Source organism: Numida meleagris, chromosome 1 (assembly GCF_002078875.1).
Source record: "Numida meleagris isolate 19003 breed g44 Domestic line chromosome 1, NumMel1.0, whole genome shotgun sequence".
Taxonomy (NCBI): domain Eukaryota; kingdom Metazoa; phylum Chordata; class Aves; order Galliformes; family Numididae; genus Numida; species Numida meleagris.
The window spans coordinates 178,637,530-178,655,387 of NC_034409.1; the positions used below are offsets into that span (position 1 = coordinate 178,637,530).

The window sequence follows — 17,858 nt, forward strand, 5'->3', positions numbered from 1 at the left end:
CATAAAGAGTATCAATGTTTCCTCTGGGTAACTACTTCCTCTTATGACACATCACCTCATTTTAATAAATGTGCTTGTGCATTTAATAAATGTGGCAGTCTTAAAATTTCTACTCATCCCATATTATTCAAAGCTGTGGAGTCAGAAAGGCATTTGCTCAGTGTGCATGCTGCTGTCCAGCTCTTTCCTTGTCCCTGGTCCTCCCAGTCTCTTACCTGATGTATAGTGGTGTCCTCTAGCTTCTGCCACCTGGCAGTCCTTCTTTTTCTGTTTTTGGTGTCTAGTTGACATGTATTGTTTTTTCCCTTTACCTGTTGGTTTTACTGTTATTCTGTAACAATTTTATACTGCACAAAGTGGTTTGAGAAGGGATTTAAAATAAAATACGATGCCTTAAACTATAAAACCACTTTCTTCAAGAAGCTGTAGGGAGGTTATTAAATGCTTGCAGTCTATTAAACATCTAAAAATGCATTTTTTTGTATATAGGTTCCTAAAGGATTACCCTACTTTTCAGTGGACTTTGGCCTTCAAGGGGGATTTGCTCATATCATTGAAGATCAACACAAGTTTCCTCACTACTTTGGAAAGGTATTGTTGTATACAAAATCAATTTACCGCTTGTACTCTGTTGTGTAAATTTTAAGTAATTAAATCAGTTGCTGCTACAACAGTCACTTTGATGTACCTTATCACAGTTCATTACTTGTCTTTTCATGGTAAGTCATTATAACTTAGCTTCTGAATAAAGGAATACTTTATTGCTTTACTGTTTGATAGAATTATAGATCAATTTTTCTTTTGAATCAGTAGGATAGTCTGATAAATGGAAAATAATTGTAGCTATTTAAGATGTTAAAAAGGGTTTTCATGATGGTGATATCTTCATATAGGTGCTCTGACTCCCACTTGTATAAAATAGAGGTCATACACACGCAGGCTCACAGACAGCTCCTGGTATAATACATGCGTGGTTAAACTATTCCATGATGGCTTAGAGGGTACGTATAGAAAGTGCTGCAGTAAAATCTTCCTTTTGTTACTGTGTCACTGTGATCAACTCTTGAAAGAGTCAGTATTACAAAAGTATTAAGAGGGATTAGGGAGTAATATAACTTGAAAAAGTTAAGAGCAAAGTGGGTAGTTTCCGTTTTTCTCAACTTCCCATTTTTTTTACACAAATATGGATAACAACACATAAAACAAACTTGCAACAAACGCATCAACAATCTTGCAGTGTTAGGGTATTTATGCTATTTTGTATTTACAAGAATTTTAGTGAGGCAACCATCTAGCAAATACGGTTAGTTTTTGAATTAGTATGTTTTTCAGAATTTTCAGTTTTATAACTAGCACAAATGATCTTATAGTTGGAAAATTAGTCTTTTTATATTTTGTTAAAATAGCATTAAGTAGTATCATATTTTAGTATTTGTCATTATCTTGTCCTTGTTTTACTTGCACAGGAAATCATTGGTGGCATGCTGGACTTGGAACCGCGGCTATGGAGAAAAGGAGTCAGGCAGAACTTTGAGGAACAGAGGAGGAAAGTGTTGCAGTTTGCAGAGTGGTGGAAGCCATATGACTTCACCAAAAAGAAAGAATAAGTGCATAGTTGCAGCTAAGGACTATATAAGCCATAAATTACATTAAAGGATGTTTAATTTGTGAAATGTAATACCAGTATATTAACACCAATATATTATGTATTGCTATTATGTTTTAAACCCAGCGGTGTTATTTAATTGATAATCTCTTTCTGGTTTAGATACTATATGTATCCCATGAACCTGCAAGCCTGACAAAACCAGAAGTTTACAATGATTTAGCTGAGCCAAAACCAAAATATCCATGTGACTATTGGAATTCTTAAAAATACAGCTTTTTCTTTTGGAGTTTTATAATATTTGAAACAAATAATTTTTTATTTTGTAGCATAGAACCAGTGCTTAATTACTCCAGTTACTTTTTGTAGAAAACGGTGTAAATTTTATGAACATGTTGATTAAAACAAACACGTTGTTGCACTGCCTTTGAGTCTTTGTTCTCGTTGAGACCGTTGCAGTAATGTATGTGTTCAGTTGTGATGTGATGAAGCCTTGTTGATGCTGTGCACAACAAATGCCATTTTCTGTACTTTCTTTCAATATGCAGCAGTATTTTCAGTCTGACTTTTTACACAAAGGATGCTGAGATGGTAATATAAATTAATATTGATGACAGTGAAAAATGGAAAGGAAAAAGAGGGAAGGGAAAGAAACTTAAGGGACAGATATTCTCTGATGAACAGCCAAGAAAGGAAATTGTCACAGGGGCCTCCCCAAATTACTCTTCTCCACTGTGTCCTTCCCAGTGTGGCAGGTGATCTGTAGTAATACTTTCCAGATAATAAATTCATAGTTTTCACAGGGACCTGCTCAAACTCCCTCTTGATTGTTCCTGCTTATGAAATTGGAATATTTAATGGACTGTTATTTACCATATTATTCACTAGGTCTTATGTTGTTTATTTTTTTTGCATTAAAGTTACAAAATGGGAGGGTAGAAAAAGTGAGTGGAAAAAGGGAGATTCTTGAATCACTGACAATCACAATCCATGAGAAGGCTGACAAAATAATCTCAGGCTTTGCAGGAGCAGAGCTGGTAGAACAGTGCAGGGACAAAGGACGAGGGTGAAGACATTGCTGTTGTGTGTCCTCCCAGAGGATAGAGAGTGCAAACTTGCAAAAAGGAGATTGAGTGTTGCATGAAAAGGCTCCAGAGTGGCACATGGGAAGCCTTTAGCATAACAGTGGCTGAGGCATTGTGCTGGTGTCCCAACCTGCTTCTGTTCTTTTCCTGTTGAGCTACTTGTCTGTACAACTCTTGTTACCTATGGTGAACTGCTCAGGTTAAGAAATGGATCACTAAATATTACAGAGCTGAAGAAATGTTCATATCTTTGTTCTCAGTGGTCTTTTGCAACTTTTTTGAAGAACTAGGACTTTTTTTTCTTATTTTTTCTACATACCCATAGCATTTTTTTTCCATTTTGCCCAGTAGATCCATTAGAGGTAGAAAGCTACTATGTTGTGAATTATTTTCTGTAGGATCTTTGTGAATTTCTGTTACTACAAGAGAAATAACTTAAGTTGTCATGATCATTTTAGCAATTTAATATCTGATTTCTTTTGTTTTAACTAGCAAGCTGTGGATGAAAGAACCATTTCTACTATTCTCCAGTCGATTTTGATCTTCCTTAGGCTACTGGGGAGATTATAGTATGAATAGGGTATGAAGTAGTAGCTGGGAGTTGTTGCTTACAATGTGGTAAAGCTGAAGGAAATTTAGGTAAAGTGCTTTCTTTGGTGGTATAAAACATGGCTTAAAGATTGTTTTCTCTGAAAGTGCACATTGCCTTTGTTCTCATCTGTTCCTTTGCAGGGTAGCCATGAAGTGGCAGAAGTGATTGTCTCTTAAGCCTGTAGAAAAGTCCTTTATCAAACGCAGTGCTAGAGATGCCATTTTTAAAAATAATTTAAATTCTGCTCAGAATCTCCCTTCATCAAGGGAAGCTGTATGGTTCTCATAGGATACATAGCTCATACACGGAAACATCATCTGTGCGTATTTTTACTGTTTTGTTGTCAGCAATATTCCTAATCTGTAGACTGGAATGGACTTGGAAATATGTACTGGCAACATCTGAAGCTACAAAGGCAGGGAAATGTGTCTTATTCTATCAGAAATTCGTAGAATCAGTAAGGTTGGAAAAGACCACTAAGATCGTCTACTCCAAACATCAACCCATCCCCACCGTGCCCACTGACTTTGTACCTCACCACTGGCTACAAAATTGAGCTCAAAAGCCACTTAGGTATCATTATCTTTCTATGTAACCACAGTGGTTGATAGCAAGGTGATTGCCTGAAGTCATCTATTGAAGGCACAGCTAAATTCAGCTAAAATGGAGAGCAAGGCTTTCTACTAATCACTGGTGTTCTTCCAGATACATGGTTCTTATGCACGTCCATGTTCCACTTGCTTTTCCCTTTTCATCTTGGGTTTTCCATTGGAGTGTCATGGTTTTATGATTTTCGGTTATTGGTACTCCACATCATAACATCATGTAATGAATGTACCTGGTTCTCAGAAGAGAAGGACTACTACATTCCCCGCGGTACTTTGCTCCTCTGTTACCATTTTCCAGCCAGAGGGAAAAGATAAAAGCTCGCAGTATAAAAACTTGCAGATCACGAGACCTCGTCCCTTTTTCCGCCATCTCTCGTCTTGGCAGCACCTCGCTCTCCAGCCGTCTTATCATCGGTAGTAGAGTAAGGCCTACCTTGATTTTGGGACACTCTCTGTATTGGATTTATCAGCTTAAATTGTAATTATATTGTATTATAGTGTGTTGTTTTGCATTCCGATATCTTATTTAGTAAATTAGTTTGTTTCTCCTCAGATTGTTGCCACTGTTCTTTGCTTTCAGGGCCATCTCCTTACCCTTTTCCCCTTTTCCCTTTTCCCGGGGCGTGGACCCGTGGATCCCCTGTCCCCTTCCTCACGGAACCGGGCCGAACGCCCGTAAACCGTTGACATGGAGTAAGACACTGAGATGCTGCATTCAGTAGTTTTGTTGCTTCGTACTTATTGAAATTCCTGAAGGAATGCAGTGTGGATTTTTATTGCTTTTAAAGAAAGTTAATATAGCAACATGCAAACCTAGGTCTGTTTGGACTGAGTTATTTTTTCTGTTTGTTCAGAATGAATTAGTCTCATAATGAAATGCGATTTGCTGGGATTTTACCTACTGAGTTCTACCAACTTGTTTTAAACTTTGTATGAGTTCTGACTGGAAAATATCATGGTAAAATAAACAGTAGTTCTCATGGCAGGAGATCACAAATCTCTTGTAATCTGAAGAATGAAAGAAGTGATTTGATGTGTCCCTAAATGATTCTCTTTGGCTGAGATTTCTTCAATATTTCCTGTCTTCTCCGTCTGTATTTTTATCATTCAAGCATGTTCTCTATAATTCAAGCTGCACAAGGTGATGTGTAAACACATAAGATGATATATGCTTTTGGAAGCAAGATCCTTAATCATAGAGTCTTTTGAGTTGGAAGGGACCCTTAAAGGCCATTGAGCCCAACCCCGTTGCAATGGATGGGGACACCTACAGCTCCATTAGGTTGCTCAGAGCCCCACCCAGCCTGATCTTGAGTGTCCCCAGGGACGGGGCACCCACCACCTCTGGGCAGCCTGTGCCAGTGCCTCACCACCCTTATTGTAAACAACTTCTTGCTTGTGTTCAATGTCACCCCTCTTTTAGTTTGAAACAATTTTCCCTTGTCCTATCACAGCACACCCTGCTAAAGAGTCTTTCCCCACTTTGGATACTGAAAGGCCATGCTCAGGCCTCCCCAGATCCTTATCTTCTCCAGACTGAACAGCTCCAGATCTCTCAGCCTGAATCTTGCCCAAATGTAAGTTATTTCATGTATCTTTGACATTCATTCCTTTTCTTAGATTTTATTTCTGTCATGCTGAAACCGTGTTGAATTCTACTCCTGCTCTTCAATGATTTTTTTACAGTCCTTTGAATCATCTGCAAAATTAAACAGCATGCTGTATTGCAGCAACTAGAAATCCATGCTACATCCATGTACATCCTGTAATATGTGTCTATAAATTTTCTCCTAATATCAATTTTATTGTTGCTGCTGGACTTACTTCTGATACCGTCATTCTTGTGATGGCTCTGGGCAATACATGTAGCAAAAGCAGTAAGAATTGGGGCTCTAAAGGAGCCAGAGACTGATAGCTGGAAAAGATGAGGTGAAAATGATCTCCAGGACTGTATTCTGTGTTTCCATGGAGGAAAAACAGGAGAGGGAATGCTTGTTCATGAGGGTGGATAGCGATAGGACAAGGGGGAATGGTTTTAAACTGAGAGAGGGGAGATTTAGGTTAGATATTAGGAGGAAGTTTTTCACACAGAGGGTGGTGACGCACTGGAACAGGTTGCCCAGGGGGATTGTGGATGCCCCATCCCTGGAGGCGTTCAAGGCCAGGCTGGATGTGGCTCTGGGCAGCCTGGTCTAGTGGTTGGTGACCCTGCACTCAGCAGGGGGGTTGAAACTTGATGATCTTTGAGGTCTTTTTCAACCCAGGCCACTCTATGATTCTATGATTCTATGAAAAACAGGCAGAAAACCAGACATTCTTGTCAGGCTAAAGGTCCACCTCGTCTACAAGATCTGTGTGGCTTAACCCCTGTAGGCAGCTAAACGCACCCAGCTGCTCACTTCCCTCCACCCTCGGTGGGCCCAGGGAAGAGAAAAGCAAGAATAAAAGTGAGAAAACTCATGAGTCAGGATAAAAATTGTTTAAAAACATGAAGGAGAGAGTGGGAAAGAAACAAGTGTTGCAGAGGTAGCCACTCACTGCCTCCCATGGCTGGACCAATGCCCAGGCAATTCCCAAGCAAAAGGCAGTTACCCTCCCCGAACACTCTTCCGCACCATTTTACTGCTCGGTTGAATCTCTACGTGTATGTGCTGCTCCCCACTCATGAGAATGCCTGGAAAATGTTATCCGTAATTACAACATAGACCTGGAGTTTTAGAAACCTTGAAAATGCTTTTAAAGGCAAGGAGTAGACAGATATTTTTTAATTATTGTATTGATGTCTGTATTTTAAATAATATTTATATATAATATCTGTATTTTTTAATGTTAATTATTATTTTTTATAAACAACATATGCTTCTCAAGAGATCTATCCAACGTGTAGAGTTTTGTGGGAAGCTTTTGCATTTATTTTCTCCATTGAGCAAAAATATTTTGGCTAGTGTCAGAACTGGAAGAGATGTTACAGAGGACACCCCGCTCCACTCGCATCCCTAAACCCAACCCCAAGATGCAACCTGCTTCAAGCGACCAGCTACCTCCATGGAGGGTTCCTTGCCCATGAATGCTGTGTATCAGATGATTTGTGACTGCGTGGTCTTTATTTTTAGCTTCTGTGCAAAGATTCCAAATCAAATCTTTGTGAGAACTGCTGCCCAGGATAATTTTGTTGTCATCTTCTCTGCTAATGACAAGTTCATTCTTGCTGTTAAGCTGTGCAGTTGTCTTCCTTAGGATGCTTTTATACAAATCAAACAGGAATATAGGTAGATGAGAACAGTAATATGATTCTAGTGTATTAAATAATTAACTTTATGATGGTCAGTGAGTCTCTGCCTAGCATAATAGCAGTGCTAGTAAGCCTGGATAGTCTGGAAGAGAGGATAAGCAAGTGGGTTGTGCAGACTCCACCATTTTCTTCCTCCTGATCCACAGAAGGGCCATGTGATGTTCCCCAGTACTCATGGGAAGCTGTGCTGTGAGGATGCTCACTTCTCCCACCCGTCTTCCAGCCTGGTCTGGTTTCATGTCTGGTTTCTGTGAATTGCTCTGATTCAATCATTAATACTTACGTTTAAGGTATCAGAGATGTGAAAATGTAAGAGTTTCTTCTAAACTAGAAAGCAGGGGCTGGTTTTTGAGGTCACTGGACTTCTGGTGGCAGAATCCTGACTTTTTCTGTGTTACACACCAGACATCAGTGTCAGCATTTCCATGTTCACTTCCTTTGCTCTCCCACTGGCACAGGGGAGCTCAGTCTGCAGGGACTCTGAGCCAGGAGGGGCAGAGACAGAATGAAATCACTGCAGGATGTTTGCATTCAAGGGCTCTCTGAAGAAGAGAATTTTTTCTCTGAGAATTTTTGGAGGAGTTGGACAAAAATGAACAAAACTTCAATACTGCAAAATACATGGCCTGAAATAATCCAGTCAGTAACACTGGCGGTAGCTGTATCTTCCTTCATTTGCTTGGAATGCACTGAATCACACTCAAAGTCCCTTGTTTCTCATTGCCTGTGGTTTCTAGGGAAATCATGCCCCTCCTTTGCTTGAGAAGTGAATTGTTTGATCACAGGAGTGTAGGATGAGGAAAGGGATATTTTTGTCACTGACTCTGGGGGCACTCCCATTAATCCACAATCACTGGTCTCTTCTGTCTGTATTACAAGCTACTTACACATGTGTGTAAATCTAAACAAAAATCCATTAGGAGAGACGCAGAAAGGCTCTAACTGCTGCAGTTGCACAGGAAATGGCCAAGAGAAAATGAAAGTGGCATAATTTTTCTTTTTTTATTTTCAGTAGCAGGAACGGATGTTGCCTGGAAATAGAGAGTGACTCACGGCACAAGGAGGCAAGGAGTCTGGGAGCAGCTAGCCACGAGCGTGGGTAAAAAAGCCAGCATCCATGAGGGTTTGCAATGACACAGACACAGAATGTCCTATCTCTGCATGTAGCCTTGTTCAGGTCTTTCACAGAAAGTGAAGAAATAACCCAGGAATTGGTTTTACATGAAAGGCCAAGCTCAGTGAGATTACTTTGTGACAAATGTTGCTAGCAACCCTACAAATCCAGCAATGAATTTATTTTAATTGGAAAGCTCTAGCTTAAAGTCCTCCACAGGAAAGATGGTTCCATTAACAGAGTATTTTGCTAGTAACAATGCAGTATTTCCAAATAAATACTTCTGCTAAATGACGTCTCAGTGTCTTAATTGCTCGTATAGTTTCCTTTGCTTTTGTAACTACAAGCTTCCTCAGTTCTGTTGCTATCAGTACTGTGGCGTTTTGCATTCATGGCTGCATTACTTAGGGCAATAATAGGATGTTTCATTTTCTTGAATTAGCCTGTGTGTTACTTGAATAGGACATTCATCTTTGTACAACTTAAGGTTAATGTGTTTTAGTATTGCTGGAGATTTCTGGCCGTGTAGTTTCTGTAGTGTGTTTTTTCCTCTATTGCCCGTGGTAACTTTGCTAATTTGAAGGTGCGAACAAGAAAGAGTTTATTGAGTGATATTCTGCTTAGCATCTGTCTGTGAAATCCTCTTATTTAAGTAGACTGGCCTGTCCAGATCCCAGGGAGTCCTTGGAGTCCCCTGCCTTTTCCTTCCTGAAAGGTGGGGGCTTTGAGGACGGTGTCTTTTTTAGAGATGGGTTTGTGGTTCTGATTGCCACCCCGTTCTGGAGGAGGAGTGTTATGCAAGAAAAAGATAGGTCGTGGGAACTAATCTATATTATTAAAGATATTTACTAATGAAGCCCTAGCGTGGTGACACAGCAGCCAATTATTTTTTGTGTGCTGAGCTCCCACTTGTTTAATGACAGTCAGCAGGACCCTTTTAAAACTGCAACTCTGACAACTTTGTGTTAAATCTGTTATTTCAGTTTAGTCTTTAACAGCATGTCTAAATCTCAATCTGAATCCCCCAAATATAATCACATTACAGACCAATTATTTTGCTTGCTGAGTCACTTTGTCAGTTTGACAGCATGCTTGGCAGAAAATTTTGATTCCTCTCAATTCTTTGATTAAAGAAATTAATTAATTCAGAGTTTTATTTTGTTTATAGATGTCAGCTTCTGACTCTCCCACTGATTCATAGTCCCCATGGACAGCCAGTGGTGGGGTTCATTCTTTCTCCAGTCCTTTGAAACTGGAGATGTTTCTTTGGTGATAAATATAATGAACTGTTGTGCTTCTGGACAAAATCCATCTTACTGCCACACCATGGTGCAAATCCCTATGTTTGAAGACCTGCTCCCAGCTTATTTCTTGCAACGGCCAGAAGATGACTGTTTCTCCCTAGCAGCCATGAACGGCCAATGCATCAAGTAGTCATAAAGAGGGTCTTGTTCTACATCTTCATCAGTGACCTGGATGAAGGGATAGAGCTCACCTTCAGCAAGTTTGCTGATGATACAAAGCTGGGAGGAGTGGATGACACAGTAGAAGGCTGTGCTGCCATTCAAAAAGACCTGGACAGACTGGAGAGCTGGGCAGGGAGAGACCTGATGAGATTTAACAAGAGCAAGTGTAGAGTCTTGCACCTGGGGAGGAATAACCGCATGCATCCGTACAGGTTAGGGGACGACCTGCTGGAGAGGAGCTCTGCAGTGAAGGACCTGGGGGTCCTGGTGGGTAGCAGGTTGGCCATGAGCCAGCAGTATGCCCTGGAGGCCATGGAAGGCTAATGTTATACTGAGGTGCACTAAAAAGAATGTGGCCAGCAGGTCAAGGGAGGTGATCCTTCCCCACTACTCTGCCCTGCTGAGGCCACATTTAGGCTGCTGTGTCCAGATCTGGGCTCCTCTGTTTAAAAAAGACAGGGATCTCCTAGAAGGTGTCCAGCAGAGGGCCACAGAGATGATGAGGATTCTGGAGCATCTCCTGTATGAGGAAAGGCTGAGAGACCTGGGGCAGTTCAGCCTGAAGAAGAGGAGACTGAGAGATCTTACAACTGTTTATAAATACCTAAAGTGTGGGAGGCAATTGGATGTGGTCAGGCTTTTTTTCAGTGGTGTATAGCAATAGAACAAAGGGCAACTGGCAGAAAACAAAATGCGGGAACTTCCATACTAACAAAAGGAAGAACTTCGTTACGGAGAAGAACAGGAACAGGTTGCCTAGATGATCTCCAGAGGTCTTTTCCAACCCCTGTGGCTCTGCAATTCTGTGATTCATCCCTATGGAATCCATCTTTCTGATGAATGTTATTTAAAAGAGGGAATCCGAAGCTGTGGAGACGGGGAAATGAACTTTTAGATTTGAACAAGCTCTTCCTCAAGTTAGCAACTATTCAACTACAGTGTTTGAACTTCTGGATACTTGGTTGCTTAGAAGAGTTGCATATGTGCGGCCTCTAGTGAAGAGTTAGAACTCTTAACAGAAAAACAGTCAGTCTCTGTCCAGAGTGTTCTACTCGTTATAACAGGAAAGGAATAGTATTAGCTTGTATTTTGAAACTGTTTCTCAAACACAACAAATACATTATGATTTAGAATTTGAGTGTTGTATTCTTATGGGTACCCTGCAGACCAACTCAGCTGTTGTGCTGGCTATTGCCCAGTCAAGTAACTAAGCCATATCATAAAGAGGTCAAGCTCTACCTAAAAAAGACTCAGAGCAGTGGAGAAGTCAGACTTTTCACTTTTCACTGTTTGCTAATAAGGGATGACCCATGGAAAGATGAGAGCCTGTGTTAATTGACACTTGACTCAGTGCAGTCCCTCCTGAGCAGAGGTGGTCAGCACAGGGCAACGTTTAATGGGAGGGATGATAATCCACTTGTAATATATGGAAATGAAAAATGGCTAGAGATCTATTCATGGACAGAGAGGGGATGTGTAGGGATGAAATCAGGGGAGTTAAGATGCAAAGCTGGGTCATAAAAGACAAAGGGAGAAACTTATACATATATGCTAAAGAAGGCAATGGAAACACAGGTTCATTGCTGAATTACTGAGAGCAGCTAACTGATGGTGCAAAAGACAGATGAAGTCACTTCTGCTTCTAGCTTTGCATGAAAGTATCAATTTTGATCAGATGCTTAATACAATTAAGTGAATAATAGTCAAATCAAGAGTAAGGAACTAAGAGGTAGAACAAAATGTTAGGCCATTTATATGCATGCCAATGTCTGAAACCTCAGCAAGAAACAATCTGGATGGTTTGGAGTATTTTGAGGGATGCAAAACTACTGTTACTGCAAACTAATAAATACAAAGAGACTATCAACTACAGTATAATGTTAAAGTATGCATAAGATTGCCTGGATCTATGTTCCAGAGCTTTGTTCCTTTCATGAAAGTCTTTTTTTTTTTTTTTAAAAAGAAAAAGAAATTAAGGAAACTTTAAAAAAGTATCAAGTATTTGAAGTTCTCTTCATGGGAATCTTCACGCTTCCTTCAAAAGTTAGCTTTCCCTCTGAGTAAAGCTTGCAAAATTTCAGCACTGAGTTTTCTTTTATTCTGCTCTCAGATGGAGTTTTACTGCCCAAGAATAAGAGTATGAAAATCACTATCCTCTGGATGATTTGTGTCATGGAAAGGTGGTTTTGAAGCGCACAAAAGCTGCTCTTTCTGCTGAGCTAGACTGCACCCTCTGGTGGCTAACAGACTTCTTTTTCAGTCCCAAATTCCCTGAAGTAGATAAGCACATTGCAGCTAGAAGCAACGTGTTCAGATCCCCAAAGCCACCTGCATGGCCTTTCCCCACGATCAAAGAATCTACATCTCTTTCAGAAGAGATATATTCAAATAATTAAACATTTTAATTAAGATTTTCTTTTTGCTTCCACAGTCCTCTATATTGCTGGAACAGAAATCAATCCTATCTGTGAGTTTATGCTTTAAGAGCTACTGTGAACAGAGAAGAGTTCTGTCATCCTTTCTCAGCACTTCTGACAAGTTTTGGAGTACCACAAGAAATCATCGAATCATAGAATTAGCTAGGTTGGAAAAGACCTACAGGATCATCCAGTCCAACAATCCACCTACCACCAATAAACCCACTAAACCAATGCCCCTTGGGAATGAGAAGAACTGAGATGTGGCTACGTGTGTATGTCTGCATCTTCTGGGCTGACTCGCTGCTCTCATCCTGAACACAGACAAGAAGCTGAGTTGACGTGGGGCTCTGGGCACTTTGGCTGACATCACGCTCCTTATTTCAGATAGAATATATATCTTTGGAGGATCGACTGTTCCCTGTGGTTGGTATTTCTGGAAGCACTGGAAGAAACTGAACAAAAATAAATTCTTCCAGAAGATGTTTTTAGTATACTCATTTCAGCAGTTTAATACTATGTAAAAACACACCAAAAAATAGGTATATATATATATTTAAATTACATACAGCTGTAGTGGTCAGATTGCCTGCATTTATAAAACAAGATTCTCTTTTTGTTAACTTTTGTTGAAAAGACTGAGCAGATTTCCTGATTCTGACCTGAGGATCTGGATGAGTGTCCTGGGGCCGGGTCTGGCCGCTGGGTGGATCTGGGTACTGTGTTGAAATGTGAGGACTGTGTGAATGAGGGTGTGCTTGTGAACCTGGAGACTGAAGCTGTGCGATTTCTGTGGTGGACTTCAGTCCTAATCAGCTGGAAAGGAGCAACTACACTGAACTACCAGTGCCTATACATAGGCACCAATACATATCACCTCTTTTCATTAGCTGCGCAGTACCCGAGGGACTGGGTTTGCATGACTAACCATACAACAGGTAAATTGTACAAGGACACGGACTCAAAGAGCACAGATTAAAGCACATGTCCCATTGCTGACTGCCTCTGCAATTTCTTCTTTCAATTTTTCCACTGAGCCAAGGCACCTCGATCCTTTTTTGTTGTTGGGATCTCATTAAGTGAAAGACCACAGTAAGCTATGCTAAGTACATATAGTAAGGCTGAGCTAATCTGGGAATCCTCTGTGTATTTAAGAAATTTGAAGGCTACTTTGTAGTTGACTGATGTTTCTAAAGGCTTTAATTATATGTTGTCAAAGACACGAGCTTAATTGAATGACTTTCATAAAACTGGCCGTATGGTATCCAGTCTCCCTTTACTGCAGTGGCATCTGCTAACAATAAAATTTTTTTCTTAAAAGCACTTAGGTCAAAGGTCGTGTGTTATTTCCATAAGTTACAGAGAACAGTCTTCCCTGAAGCTCCCATAACCCTGAATGTAATGATTCATTGCCTATGTTTAAAACATAATTACAAAGTTCCTATCTGGCTCTCTCAATTTTATGACACAAAATCTCTCTAGCATCACTTTAATAATGAGTTTGCTTCATGGAGTGTTTCATAGAATCATGGACTATGGACACACAAGCACCACTGACTCCAACTCCTGACTCTGTAGAGCTGAGTCATGCCCAAAATTCAGCTGAAATTTGCTGATAAAATAATGTAACTTTTCCAACTACATCTGGTTAGACTGATGTGTACTCCTACCTGAGACATATCCATGACTAATAGTTTTTCGTCATGATATCGCTTCTGTTATAGGAGATCTGCCAACCAGAGAAGAAGATAACCCCAAAAGTCTGAGCTGTCCAGCAAGTGCTGGGAAAGACGAGCAAAGACAAAACGGCTCTGGTAGAGCTGAAAATATACTGGATGAACTGATGCTGCTGCTCAGATAAACTACGTGCAAAAATGGTGTTTGAGAATAAGAAAGAAAGGGAACAATGGGAGAGAAACTGAGAAAAAAGTTTCTGAGATTGAATGCTGTCCTCTTTTGGTTTCACCCCTGTGCACTACGAAGATTAGGAGAGATTGAAAAGAGTTCTGAATAGGTCTGAGTCATCTTTTCTAATGTGGGAGTGAATGGTTCTTCTGTAGAGTTGTCTCTTGTCTTCAGGATATGTTTCTGGCTCCAGGAATTAGTCTGCTTAACTGAGGTGGTTTTAGATTTTGCAGAGAAAATCATAATTGCATTAACAGCTGCGTTAATGCAACCAGAAGGAAATGGTTTTGGGGTGGCTGCTGAACTTGCAAACAGTCACTTTTGCTGATGTTGGTTCCAAAGGTGATACCTCTTAAAACTGAGTAATTAAAGCATTATCCTAATTAGACTGAACCTACAGATGTAGTGTTTCTGGAATGGTTTCTATGTCAATTAGTGCTTTGAGCAGTGTGGTTAGGTACAACAAAGGCTGCCTTTCCCTGGCACACAATATACACTATTTTCTTTTAAGGTGATTTTGCAAAAGAAAATCAGATTTCTTTTTCTTTTTAAACTTAAAACCATTTTTTTTTTTTGTGAGGCTGTACTTTAGGCACCAAAGTGAAGACTGTAGAAGGAAATAATTGTTTTCTCGCATGCTCAGCCCTAGGAGCTGGAGACATTTTGTTTCTGTCAGCCTTCAGATAGTGTGAGGTGCTTGACATAGAGGCTACCACTCAGTAATAAAGATTTCCTGGCAAGTCCCTGGGCAACCCCACCTCTCAGCATGCTTTTTCTGTGCTGTTCAGAACAGCGTCAACCAACAAGGACTTGTGCTCTTCTATCATAGAATCTTAGAGTGGTTTGGGTTGGGAGGGACATTTAAGATCATCTAGTTCCAACCCCCCTGCTATAGGAAGGGATGCCTCCCTCTAGACCAGGGTGCTCACAGCCCCATCCAGCCTGGTCTTGAATGCTTCCTGGGAGCAGACATCCACAGCCTCACAGGGCAAAACCTGTTCCAGTGTCTCACCACCCTCACAGGAAAAAATTTCTTACTAATGTCTACTCTAAACTTACCCTCTTCCAGTTGAAAACCATTTCCCCTTGTCCTGTTGCTAAATGCCCTAATAAAAAGTCCGACCCCAGCTTTCCTGCAGGCCTCCTCCAGGCACTGGAAGGCCGTTGTAAGGTCTCTCTGAAACCTTCTCTTCTCCAGGCTGAAGAGCCCCAGCTCTCTCAGCCTGTGCCCACAGGAGAGGTGCTTTAGTCCTCTGATTATCTTTGTGGCCCTCCTCTGGACCTGCTCCAACAACTCCATGTCCTTCTTGTGTTGGGGGCTCCAGAACTGGCTCCAGGTGGGGTCTCACGAGAGCAGAACAGAAGGGCAGAATCACCTCCCTTGACCTGCTGGTCATGCTTTTCTTGATGCAGCCTAGGACATGGTTGGCCTTCTGGGCTGCAAGTGATCTACCATCAATTAAATTTTTATGTTAAGAAACTTTAACACACATTTATATCCAACACAAATCATTCCTCCTGCGGAAAGGAATGAATCAGGTTTTTGCAGATGTTGTAGCTGACAAGATTTATTATTCACTTTGCATGAAAAATATTAGTGGAGTCACATGACTCTGCAGAGGCTGCTCTGTAACCGTTTTGTGGTCTTTGTCTCACTCACATTATAAATCTTGTATTTTCAAGGCATTTCCAACTCACTAATTGAAAAATGCATCAAATTTACTCTCAACATTCAGGAAGTTGGTTAAAAAAATTATACAGAGCTTACATTAATGCAGATGACTTAATCAAAGATAAGCTCTCCTGAGACATCTCTTCTTGTCAGAGCTGTTGGAGTTAAAATGTCTTGGGAGGAAGGAAAGAGCAGGAACTCCACAGCTGTTAGAGGTGGTTTGAGGCTCTAGTTAACTTCATACACTTGACACTCTTTTTTATGTAATTAGATTGTTCTTCACACAAACAGCTTACAGACCAAAGAGATGTACAAAGAAATGAAGGAAGTAGGGGAAAGCTGAGCTTTGTGTGTACCAGACCAAGCCATCCCAGCTGAGCTGCAGCATCATTCTTGGCAACTTGTAGGAATTTTACTTTTTGCCACCATTCTGCAAGTGTACCAATAGTGAAATAGTGGTCCTTAGTTTCCAATTCAAGAAAGGTTTTGTGTAAATGATCCTAAGAGATTTAAGCAGGATTAGTATAGTTTGAGTGAAAAGCAAACAGGTGTTTTTTTTTTAACTGGGTTTATCCATAAGATATATGCTTCTTAAGCTGACTTAGTGTTTCATGCTTATTGGGCAGCAAATTAAGCCTGTGTTCTGCGTCTTTTGGGATATATGTAAAACTGGCTTAAGTCAAAGTCCGTTGCGTGACCACAGCTTAGAAATACAGTGTCAGGAGAATAGACGATAAGTGCATTGGAATTGCAACTTACAATTTGCCGGGGAGTTTTTCTAGACAAGGACAAGGATTTGAGGGATATCTTTAATGGGTTTATGTGGCAAGGTTTAGTTAGCAGGGGCTGCAGGGTGTCATAGGTGGCTCTATGAGCAGTGCCCAGCATTGCCCCATGTCTCTCTGCAGCCCATGGGTACTGTGCGGAGCACATCTCCATGTGTAGCTGTGGAACACCCCGCAGCACAGCAGGGGATGAGGGCTGAAGGAGGCACAGCCCATGGATACCCTCGCAGGAGCAGCCTGGGCTGGAGCTGCAGCCATGGTGAGGAGGCCACAGTGGGACAGGAGGGCTGGGGGAGCTGCCACCTGTGGGGCTGTGCTGGAGCAGTGTCTGAAGGGTGGGCCCTGCGGGATGGAGCTGTGTTGGAGCAGTTGTAGCTTGATATAACCAGCCATCTTGTGAAACCATCACAATATTATATTTACATGAGCAGAGAAGTGCTGGAGGAGACATGCACACTGGGCAGCTGAGAGGACCCTGGCTGGCCTGTAACTCCTACCAGAGTTGCGCAGGGTTCCTTGGCTGCCTTGTTGAAGGTGATGGCTTCTGTTAGTAACACAGATACAGGCAATTTGTCCTGCTTTTCTTTCCTGTCAGGCCATGGTTTTTTTTCCCACTTAACTTCAACACACAAGCTATTAATGAACATGGAATACCATCAGAACTGCTTCACTATCTGGCTCCAAGCGTTCCAGCCTAGATACCAGCTCTACCCAACCCACACTGTGTAAAATTTCTATATTTCTATTGTTTAATTAATAAAGCAAGGATAAATGACAAATTAGGCTGCAATATTGAACTTGAACTCTGTGTGGGGGTTTTCCAGACCAATAAAATAACATTGATGTCAGAGTGCTTTTATGTTCTTTCTCCTAGTTCTTGGGAGCTGATATCTAAAAGTGCTACAAGCAACAGAAAGAAAAAGGTGTAATAAAGGCATCAGTGTAGGTTTAAAACATTTTCTGTACCTAAATGGAAGACACATGATGACACTAAGTAATTTTTAGGTCTATTACGTTATTACAGATGACAGAGGTGCATTTAGACAACTGTGTAAAAGCAGACAAGCAATATTTAGAGAAGAAGGAGAATTGGGTGCTTAGACAGTAGTTGTTTTATGACAGGGTTTTCTGATGAACCAGAAAAGAAAATAGCTACATAATGAGACTTTGGAATATGTACTACAACTACAATGGAGACACAGATTTTATAAAAGCATTAAAATTGTAGCACTTCCTTGAAGACTTATTCTTGTAAAACTAGATATTACTGCTACATGTTTGAGGCTTGGAATTATTATGAGGAAGATGAGGATGAC

The 17,858-nt window shown here is 40.8% G+C and overlaps 1 protein-coding gene across 2 annotated transcripts in view; it reads left to right on the top strand.

Annotated features, from left to right (window-relative positions):
* CWF19L2 (CWF19 like 2, cell cycle control (S. pombe)) overlaps nucleotides 1-2,032 on the top strand; it is a 67,958-nt gene extending 65,926 nt beyond the window's left edge. Inside the window, exons 17-18 of one of the 2 annotated variants that reach the window (XM_021380534.1) lie at nucleotides 490-591; nucleotides 1,467-2,032. In XM_021380534.1, the coding sequence (XP_021236209.1) occupies nucleotides 490-591; nucleotides 1,467-1,607 (243 nt within the window). In that variant the 3' untranslated portion in view covers nucleotides 1,608-2,032. The other variant, XM_021380543.1, reaches the window with a different exon arrangement.